The sequence below is a fragment of the Cucurbita pepo genome, chromosome LG01 (genome assembly GCF_002806865.2).
Source record: "Cucurbita pepo subsp. pepo cultivar mu-cu-16 chromosome LG01, ASM280686v2, whole genome shotgun sequence".
NCBI lineage: Eukaryota > Viridiplantae > Streptophyta > Magnoliopsida > Cucurbitales > Cucurbitaceae > Cucurbita > Cucurbita pepo.
The window spans coordinates 6,189,752-6,200,155 of record NC_036638.1 but is presented as its reverse complement, the minus strand read 5'-3'; the positions used below and the strand labels follow the sequence as shown (position 1 = coordinate 6,200,155).

General features: G+C 35.9%; 4 protein-coding genes across 4 annotated transcripts in view; 2 read left to right on the top strand and 2 right to left on the bottom strand.

The window, feature by feature from the left end:
• The window catches only part of LOC111806595 (probable aquaporin PIP1-2), a 1,291-nt gene extending 1,097 nt beyond the window's left edge, over positions 1-194 (top strand). Inside the window, exon 2 of the mRNA XM_023691974.1 lies at positions 102-194. Within this exon, the coding sequence (XP_023547742.1) occupies positions 102-194 (93 nt within the window). The remainder of the gene's footprint in view (positions 1-101) is intronic.
• A 1,694-nt stretch (positions 195-1,888) lies between these two features.
• On the bottom strand, positions 1,889-3,163 carry LOC111807435 (probable aquaporin PIP1-4). The gene is made up of 3 exons (XM_023693172.1): positions 2,458-3,163; positions 2,245-2,385; positions 1,889-2,150 (listed from the first exon to the last, which is right to left on the bottom strand). Exons 1-3 carry the CDS (start codon positions 3,100-3,102, stop codon positions 2,058-2,060), a joined length of 879 nt encoding a protein of 292 aa, XP_023548940.1. The 5' UTR covers positions 3,103-3,163; the 3' UTR covers positions 1,889-2,057.
• Positions 3,164-5,602: 2,439 nt separating this feature from the next.
• LOC111807426 (glycosyltransferase family 64 protein C4) lies at positions 5,603-7,660 on the top strand. Its single transcript, XM_023693160.1, has 5 exons — positions 5,603-5,877; positions 6,457-6,853; positions 7,011-7,174; positions 7,260-7,330; positions 7,406-7,660. Exons 1-5 carry the CDS (start codon positions 5,687-5,689, stop codon positions 7,567-7,569), a joined length of 987 nt encoding a protein of 328 aa, XP_023548928.1. The 5' UTR covers positions 5,603-5,686; the 3' UTR covers positions 7,570-7,660.
• Positions 7,661-7,873: 213 nt separating this feature from the next.
• Positions 7,874-10,189, bottom strand: LOC111796439 (60S acidic ribosomal protein P0). The gene is made up of 5 exons (XM_023679044.1): positions 9,723-10,189; positions 9,519-9,587; positions 8,739-8,837; positions 8,273-8,665; positions 7,874-8,187 (listed from the first exon to the last, which is right to left on the bottom strand). Exons 1-5 carry the CDS (start codon positions 9,978-9,980, stop codon positions 8,035-8,037), a joined length of 972 nt encoding a protein of 323 aa, XP_023534812.1. The 5' UTR covers positions 9,981-10,189; the 3' UTR covers positions 7,874-8,034.
• Between the last annotated feature and the right edge of the window lie 215 nt (positions 10,190-10,404).

Below are 10,404 nucleotides of genomic sequence, written 5' to 3'. Positions count from 1 at the left end.
TTTTTTTTTTTTTTTTTTTGATCAATTTTTTTAACTCCATTTTGAATCAGCTAATTTTATGGTAACTAATCTGAATCTGTAATTGGTGGTTGGTGTTACAGTGGATTTTCTGGGTGGGACCATTCATCGGAGCAGCATTGGCAGCTTTATACCATCAAGTGGTGATCAGAGCCATTCCCTTCAAATCCAAGTGAACATCTTCACACTATAATTAATGCTCGTGTTCTATTCAGTATTCATCGTGAGAAAAAACAAAATCCAAATCCCTATTATCCAATTTCATATCCGACCAACAGTTCCAATCTTAAATATGCCTACCTCTCTACGCTCTTATTATATTGTTGCCTCTTTTGTATTAAATTAAGTGTTAATGTAATGAATTAAGTGTCCATACATTTATATGTGATGGGCGATGTAAAAATTTTCATCCAAGAAATGGATTTTTTTTCTCCCTCTTTTATAACGATTGATTATAAACATGTTAAACAGAAGTATAAAAGGAAAAAAAGAAAAAACAAAACAAAACAATTTGATGGTTAATAATTTCATGCCACATCCATGGCTGCAATTAGGTTGTCTACCAATGGGATAGAGAAACTTCCCATTCTTGTCTCCGCCCCTCTCCCTCTGTTGGGAGAGGTTCTCGTGTGTGCTAGGGGTTCTAGAGGTCCACAACTTACGCTTTTGTGTGGGACTGAAGTCGTCTTTCAGTGTGGAAAATTCCTTTGTCTCATCATTTGCCTTATGCTAGACAGTTCCTCTAATGATAACTCTTAAAATGGCATCTCAATTGTGTCTCAATGCCATTGAAACACTCTTGATACAAGTTGTGGGCATAAATCAATTAAGGATTGAGTTTCTCACTAACCGTTTATGCTACGATATATATACAATATAATGTATCAACATAATTTTTAAGAAAGAAAATTTTAATATCACACTAGTCTTCAACAACATTCTTAAAAAAAAAAAAAAAAAAAAAAAAAAAAAAAAAAAAAAAAAAAANTCTCAAATTTTGAGGGTGTAATATAATAAATGATAATGTTTATAAGAAATCTCAAAATTCATTTTTTTTCACTTATGCGCAAAAAAAAGAAAAAATATATATATTTATGAATTAAAACCAAACAATAACTTATTTGTAAAAATTGATAAAAAAAAAAAATATAATTGTAAGACAAAACAAAATTTAAAATTTTGATTTATATTAATTTAAAATAAATAAATATTTATTTATTATTATATGAAAATAAGTGGGGATGGGTGGAAAATTGGCGGGGATAGAGATGGGGACGAGAATAGAGAGGTAGGCATTAAATATATTATTTTTAATATTGATAGCTCACAACCTACTTCAAAATAATAATAATAATAAAATATTGCATGTAATTAATTAATTAATTAATTAACTATGAATATTAAAAATAAAGACGCCACTACCTCATCACCTTGATTATTATACGAAATGCGTTGCTTGTGGTGGATAACATAAGTTATCATCGGCCGACCATCCTGTTTTATAATCAAACACAATTCAAGTAATTCTATTTCAACAAATAAAAAAAAAATAAAAACCGATTTATGTTGAACTACCCATTTTCTTTATAATTTTAAAGCCAATATTTAATTTATTTTATTCCCCAATATTTAAAGATCATAAATCCTGTTGTGCATCTATTACTGGCTTCACAAATAACCCAAAAGAAATATAGTGACAGATAAAAGTCTAGAATTCGGTAGAACATCATGCTTTATCCGTTATTAAACAACCATTAAATTTTGAAAAGAAAAAAAAAAAGGTCATAACTTGGCCCTTTTTTTGGTGCCTTCTTATTGTTTTTTTATAGTTCTGTTCATCATGTATACTATCATCATCATAAAACAGAAATAAAAAGGAAAAGACAACCCATTTTATTAAAGATCGAAGAAATTTATACATCACCCATCTAAAAAAACAAACTACGAACACTCACTCCATTGAATTAACACTTGATTTCATACAAATGATGCATACAGATTCATCAAATTCAAACATTGGATTCCAAATTATTGGATGTTCACTTGGACTTGAAGGGAATGGCCCTGATCACCACTTGATGGTATAAAGCTGCCAATGCTGCTCCGATGAAGGGTCCCACCCAGAAAATCCACTGTAACACCAACCACCAATTACAGATTCAGATTAGTTACCATAAAATTAGCTTATTCGAAATGGAGTTACAATTTTATTTTAAAAAAACTCACGTGGTCATCCCAGGCTTTCTCGTTGTTGTAGATGATGGCAGCTCCCAAACTCCGAGCTGGGTTGATGCCGGTGCCGGTGATCGGGATGGTGGCCAAGTGGACTAGGAACACTGCGAACCCAATTGGTAGCGGCGCCAAAATCTGTTCATAAACATTTCGGTTTAGTTCTTATAAATGGTTTAAGTACAGAGTGTTTTAATTTTGTTTACTTACCGGAACATGCGAGTCTCTGGCGCTTCGTTTGGCGTCAGTGGCGGAGAAGACGGTGTAAACAAGGATAAATGTGCCCACAATCTCAGCGCCAAGCCCGTCCCCTTTGGTGTACCCCTTGCTCACCATGTTAGCTCCACCGCCGAGCCTGTCGTACGGCTTGGGTTGGAACCCCTTTACCACGCCGGCACCGCAGATGGCGCCGAGACACTGCATCACTATGTAGAAAATCGCCCTGGTCAAGGATAGCTTCCTCGCCAGAAACAGCCCGAAAGTCACCGCCGGGTTAATGTGGCCACCAGAGATTCCAGCGGTACAGTAAACCAGAGCAAAAATCATACCACCAAAAGCCCAAGCAATCCCCTGAATCCCGACAGTCTTACAGGTATTGCCGTTGATTTCGTTGGAGCGGACGACGCCCATGACGGTCAAAACAGTGATGTAGAGGAAGAGGAAAGTGGCTAAAAACTCGGCGATTCCGGCTCTGTAGAAGGACCATGAAGTGAGCTCCCCTGGCTCAAACAGAGGTGCCGGCGGAGGCTCCTTATAGTCCTTGCCGTCGTCTTGGCTCTGCGCCGCTGTCCCAATCGGCTGCCTCTCAGTGAACTTGTTTGCTCCCAATCGGACATCCTCCTCCTTTCCCTCCATTTCAACTTCTTCTTCTCTTACGTCTCTGTTTCTTCTGCGATTGAAGACGATGGTACAGATCGGGGAGTGGTGGGGCTATATATATAGAGTGCAATGTAAATTATTTGGTTTCTGAAAACGGTAGCTGGAAATGGGAAGAATATGGTGGGGCCGAGGAGGGGTTTTTTAGTAATCTCGATTATATTTAGTCATTTATAAAATGTGGAAGGTTAAAAAAAAATAAAAATAAATCATGGGCGGTTTGGGCGGGAAGAAGGATTGGGACACGTGGCAGGATGATATAAGCCAGTAGTATTGGGGACTGTAAAGTCTATAATGCCGCTTCCGGTGACCGACCGTTTTTGGTGGGGAGGCGGATGAAATCCCTCCTTTGATTTCCATGTCTATTGACAACGACAAAGAAGCTTGGAGATTCACAAACTTCGTCAATTCATAATTCTCTCTCAAATACATATTTACTTTCAATTACAAATTTAATTCCTCGTGCATACAAATAACACGTGTCACTCTAATAAATTTCCACTAAAATAAAAATCATCTCATAATACGAGCTTCCTGACATCTCCAATTTAACACGTTTACTATTGACTATTGTAACTAAAATCCACCACAGAAATAAATTTTAAATTAAAATAAACAATAAAATATAATGTCACCTATATTTATTTTAAAAAGAAATACAGTATTTTGAGCGCAATGCATGATTGCAATCTACTTCGGGAAAAAAAAACAGCCCGTAATTTTGGGATGATGCGCTGGCCGTGGTATAGCCACCTGTCGGAATATACGCATGTCTACGCACCATTCCGACTCTTCTTTAAATTATTATTGACAACTGTGCCCTCAAATTTCCTCGTCAGCTTCTGCATCCCTACTCTTCTCAAAATTCAATCATGGATGCAGTTAATTCAATTTTAAATTTTAGAAACTAAACCTATATTTTATAGTATTAAATACCTTGTAAGCAACAAATTTTTCTGAATTTTTTTAATTAATTCTCTAATAATGCATCAAAAAATAAAGAAAAAGAACAATTGTTTATGGATTAGTGAATGATTGGATAAGTTAGATTAATTAATATATATTAAACAAATAGTGAATTCGTTACAAAATCATTATCAAGTGATTAAAATTAAAACAATAGTTTAGAGATAAAAGATTCGAAATTCAGTATGCGACAACCTTACTTTTTTATGTTCCAACCGCCTCTCTTCTTTCAGCCATGTATTTGATTAAAAGATTACCTGGCAATCACATGATGGTGGGACCTGTGGGTCCCATCCATGGTCCCACCATCCTTTCTTAAATCACATTATCAGTCGGTACATAGGAAGTCTATTTAAATATTTTCTTTTCAGTATTTGGATAAATTAGTGAGCTTATTAGAGAACAATATTACATTTTAATATTCAGTCGTGTCTTTTAATTATCATAATTTTTAAAAATTAAATATTTTGATAGCGTGCCCCTCGTGTAATAAACTAGCACTATGTAGAAAGCAGAGTACGCATGAGATTACCTGGTTAGAAGTGAGTTTATTTTTAAAATAACTGTTTTTTACGACTAAAAGGTAAGAGGTACAAAAATTGGGTTGGATTGAGTTGGGTTAAAATGTTTTTTTTTTAACCAAGCCAAAAGTTCATGTTAGTTGAATGGGTAATCCAACCCAACCTTCTATTTTTTGGTTAGGTTCGAATTGTTCTAAATAAAATATATTTTATTTTCACATCTTTTGCATGTTGTCAGAAGCAATACCTTTTGGTTGGACAGGTGACTTCATATCATTTTCATTGATAACACTAACTAAATTCTATATATAAAATCACATTTTATGAATGGGGTATTTATTTTTTTTAATCATTTATTAATTATATTTTAATATTAAAAATTACTTTTTGCTATTTTGAAAAATGCAACATTAAATTTTCTCGTCAACCCAAACCAATTTCGGTTTGTTTGTAGGAAGATTTGTATCTGATTTGGAGGCCCAAATTAAAGCCCAATAAAACTGCGCGGTGTTAGAATTTGGGCCGACATTCCACTTCTAAATCTATTTTTTTCTTTTAATTTTATATTTGCTTACCAATTACTCTCCAGAAAAATAAATATTTGGCAAGCCAGTCATAAGTGTTTTAAAAAGTCTCAAAAAATAAAATGATAATGGAATATAGATTAAATTACATAATTTTTTCTATAAAAATGCAATGATTAATAAACTAATAATAATAATATCAATCGGAGTTTATCCACCCTATTTAACATAATTTAAAATCTATAATATAAATAAATAATTTGTCATCTCAAAAAGAGAATAAAAAAATAAAAATAAAATATTAATATTTGAATATTTGAATTAATGTTAAAAAGGGATCGAATATTTGTATTATATAATCTTCCACCAATATACCGTAGCAATTACAATTACAATTACATTTTACGTCCACTTTTTCACTTCCGCAATACAATTCCACACCCGTCATAGATAACAATCGCTCTTCATTCAGTTTCGCCTCATCGGATTTTCGATCGAAATCGGCGAACGGCGGCCGGAACGCCGGAAGTATCGGAGTTGAGTTTCGCCGGAATGAGAGGGAGCTCTTTACGACGTCCGGTTATGATCCAGTGGCTCCGGCAAATCGCCGTCACGATCAAGATCAAGCATCTTCTGTGTTGTTGCATTGTACTCGCTTTTGTCCTCTTTGCCACTCGCGCCTCCAATCTCATGGGATGGACCTCCGACGACGGCGCTACGGCGCTCCGTTACTCTACGCCGCGGTTTGAATTTTCTTATTTTTGTTTTTTCTTTCTCCCGCCATTTTAATTATGTTCATTTTTCGGTCATGAATTTTTTGCCTCTTTGTTATGTCGTTACGTGAAGTAGTTATGATTTCTTGATCTTGTTGCGTTTGTGTATGTTTGGATGAAAATCAAGATTCTCAAAATCAAATTAGTTGTCGGTTACGGTAATCCTCTAGATTTTTAAAATTGTTCTTGTTTTCAGTCAACTTTTTTCAAAGATTTTTGTTCCTTTTTGTGTTATTTATGGAGCATGCTTAAAACTTATTATTAAAATGATTAAATGATTCCAAGATCCTTTTAATTTTCAGAGACATTTGAAAAGATTTAAAATAAATTTAATGTTTCATTTCATACTAGTCGCTATTTTATATCAATGAAATTAATTTACTAACGATTCAAGGCATATTGAATCCAACAAAAATGAAATTTACTATCTAAACATACCTTAAATTGGAACTATGGTTCTCCATACAAATTTAATGTTTGATTGTGTAGTGTTGAACAATTTGTAGACATGGATTTGCAATGAGTTATTGTGTGAACATGGAATTGTAGGAAACGTTATGCGATTTTAATGAACACATGGAAGCGGCATGATCTTCTGAAGCAGTCCATATCTCACTACACGACTTGTATGGGAGTTGAGTCGATACATATTGTATGGAGTGAACCCGATCCTCCTCCTGATTCCTTAGTAGCGTTTCTGCAGAGGACGGTGAAGGAGAATTCTCGAAACGATCGAGAGATCGAGTTGAGATTTGAAATGAATAAAGAGGACAGCCTGAACAATAGGTTTAAGGAAATAAAGGATTTAAACACAGATGCCATTTTTTCCGTGGATGATGATGTTATATTTGCTTGTTCTACTCTGGAGTTTGCCTTTACTGTTTGGCAAAGCGCGTCTGAGACTATGGTTGGCTTTGTGCCCCGCATGCATTGGATTGATCAGGCGGTATGTTAATTCCATCTTGCTGCATCATGTTCTTGATGTTTTTAGGTGTAAATGTTGGTGGGTAAAGCGAATGAAGTATGCAGAAATAATTAATAAGTATGAAAACAGGATTAAAAAGTTGAAATGTTTTGGTTAATGTTGTTGATTGGTAATGCAGCAGGAAGAAGTGGGGAAATACATATATGGGGGATGGTGGTCAGTATGGTGGACTGGTACATACAGTATGGTGCTTTCAAAAGCTGCCTTTTTCCACTCGAAGTATTTGGGTATTTACACTCACCACATGCCTGCTTCAATCAGAAATTATGTTACCAAAAACAGGTCCTTTTCCCCTATTCCTTTAAATGCATTTTCCACTTTCTTTTGTCAAAATTGTCATTCACAGGCTTGAATTTGTATGTTGCAGGAACTGTGAAGACATTGCAATGTCTTTTGTTGTTGCTAATGTGAGTGGTGCACCTCCTGTATGGGTCAAAGGTATGAATGAAATCATCACATTTTAATTAATATAGTCGCAGGTTTTGTGATTTTATTGGGTGGATCTGGCTGCAGGCAGGATTTATGAAATAGGTTCAGGTGGAATTAGTAGCTTAGGAGGTCATAGTAAAAGAAGAAGCAAATGCGTGAACACGTTTGTTGAAGAATATGGAGGAATGATGCCTTTGGTACCTTCAACTGTCAAGGCTGTTGATAGTCGTCACCTTTGGTTTTGGTAAAATCATCCATCCCTCCCAATATGCAATTCATAACATACGTCTACTTTGTAATTCGATTCTAGTAGTTTTAATCCATCTCATTTTTTGGCAATAATATAGCTCCTCTGATACCCAAAGGCAATAATATAGCTCCTACCTTCTCCTCAACGGACAATTTTATCATTTTGTGTCATCAACTCAACGACATATTTCATTAATTTTAGGTTTCGATATAGTTTTAGTTAAATTAATAAATATAAATCATGACAAATTGAAACGTCTAATATCAACATAAGAAACGTATAAGAAAAATAATAATAATAAAGAACGAAAACCATAAAAAATCTCAAAATTTAAGCAAATCCATTGACGAAAACCTAAAATAATTCAGCTGAAAAATACAACTCCGAAGAACATAATGGAAACTCGAATCTGTGAGTCTAAGAGATGCAAAACACAAAAGCTACTATATCTCTAACGTACAGATTAATCAAACAAGCTGAAACCCATGTCATCATCAGACTCTTCTGCTGGCTCGTCCTTCTTCTCCTCCACAGCTGCAGCAGCAGCAGCAGCAGCAGGGGCAGCGCCAGAATCAGCAGCAGACACGGCCACAGCGACAGCAAACTTACTAGGATCCTGTACAAGTACAAAGAATAGCAATTGGTGATTTTGTCAGTTGCATTTTAAACCAAGCCAAAGAACATAAAAATGGACAACATACCTCGAGATACTCTTTAACTTTCTCAGCCTGAGGGAAGGAGTAGTCAGTAGCAACTGCAACAGCAAGAAGATTTTTGTATGCATTGATGAGCATGTGTGGTGCAGCAGCCAGAGTTGGGTATGAAACGGCCAATGACAACGATGTGACCATGGAAACACCCATTGCAAACTTCTCAAGGAGATCATCCTCAGTCAGATCAAGCACCTCAGGGCTGAATACTGATCCGTTGTCATAAACAGAGAGAACAACAAGACCGTACGAGAATGGCCTAATTCCGAGCTTGGCAAGGAGAGCAGCCTCAGAAGATCCAACCTTCTCACCCTTCTTAATAAGCTCCACAGGAGTGATGATTTCAACAGTACCCTTGTTAATCTTAGTTGGGATATTAAGAACCTGCAAGGAGAAGAACACAAAATCTCAGAGTCCATTCATAGAAAAAGATTACTAAGTAATCAAATTCACAAACCTGGAAGAAAGAGGTCTGAGATGGATCAAGCCCTGTGTTGCCTGGTGGGACGATGACATCAATGGGAGCAACCAAACCAACACGAGCAGGGGCTCCAACCTGCACAAGAACAGAAAACATAAGAATGAAAAAACCCAATACTGGAAACAAGATTACCATCCCAAAATCATTGAAGATAAAAAAAAAGCAAGCTGATGACAATCGTTGGTCTATGAAATGTTAGTACAAACCGGAACCTAAAACATGACAAGAAAGATATCTCCAAAACAAAAACTGCAACTTCTGCTACACTAACAACCTAATAAATAAAGACAAGACAGAAGAATGACAGTAAACTTCAAAAATAGAATATGTTCGCAACCACCAAGTTCATAATTCCGACATGTCATTGTTTACAAAACAACGAAGCATGAATATAAACAAGAACGCTCAGAAACGGGGTAACATGTAATTGTTTTAAAATGCGATATGGACAGGACAAGAACACATGTCAAATATAAATTTTTTTAAACAATATATACCATTTTTAAACCAGAATGACATTAAAAATAAATAAGCTAAGGATTTATAAAGATAAAACGATCAAGTTCGATGTATTTTACGCTTAAAATATGAATCATTTGACAGAAAGAGCATGAAAGGGAGAACAAAATTCATAACAAAACTGATAAGCGATAAACTCATGATAGGAAACATTCATTATATTAGATTTTCATACAACACTAAAAAAATGATACTCAAAATCTCAGAACTAAATTTTTGTTCTAGTAGACTACAGACCTTGTATTTGGCAACCTCTTCACTGACTTCCTTCAAATCACCCTTGGTGAAGATCAAACCAACGTTTCCCTATTACAACAAACAAAGGTACTATGTCAAAAGCTTCATTTGCGAAGATAATTAGCAGGCAGGGCCTAGAGAAAAACGATAACAACAAAGTATTGGAAACTCAGACCACAATATAATACCCATTGCAACACTTACCACAAGAAGAGGAAGAAGATTGAGGTAAGCCTTGTTTCCAGTGTTCTCAGCGTGGATCCTCACAGAACGCTTCATCATGGTATTTTTTCCCATGAGCACAACAGAGTCACCACGAAGACCCTTCCTAATGTTCTGGAGCTGGTTAGATCCAACATTGTCAGCGGCCACAATCAAGACCTGACTGTACTCGTCGAGGAGCTGGCAAAGCTTGGAGTCGTAAGCGACCTTCTTTTCAGCCTTGGTGGGTTTCACAGCCATTGAAATGGGTTTGTGATGAAAATCTAAGATACAACAAAAAGGTCTATAAAAGAAAGAAGAGAAGCAAAACCGAGGGCCAAGAAGAAGCTAGTGGCTCTGTCAAGGCGGACAGCGAAGCTATGCCGTCTCTTTAACCTCTGTAGTGCTAAGAAGTATTTCTAGGGTTTTGGACAACTCCTGGGGAGCTTAGCAGGCTGATGGAAGATGGATGTGGGCGCTGGTTCGCTTTATATACGTGAATTGGAGGTTAGGGTTTTGATTTAACCTAGATCCGACGGTCAATGTTCATTGTTGGAGGCTTTAATGTTTTGGGTCGCGACGCTTAATGGGCTTCTTCATTTTGTACAAAAGCCCACTAAAAGTGGCTTATACTTAAAAGCCCATTAGTAGTGTTATACCTTGAAGGTTGTCGGCGGAAGATTCA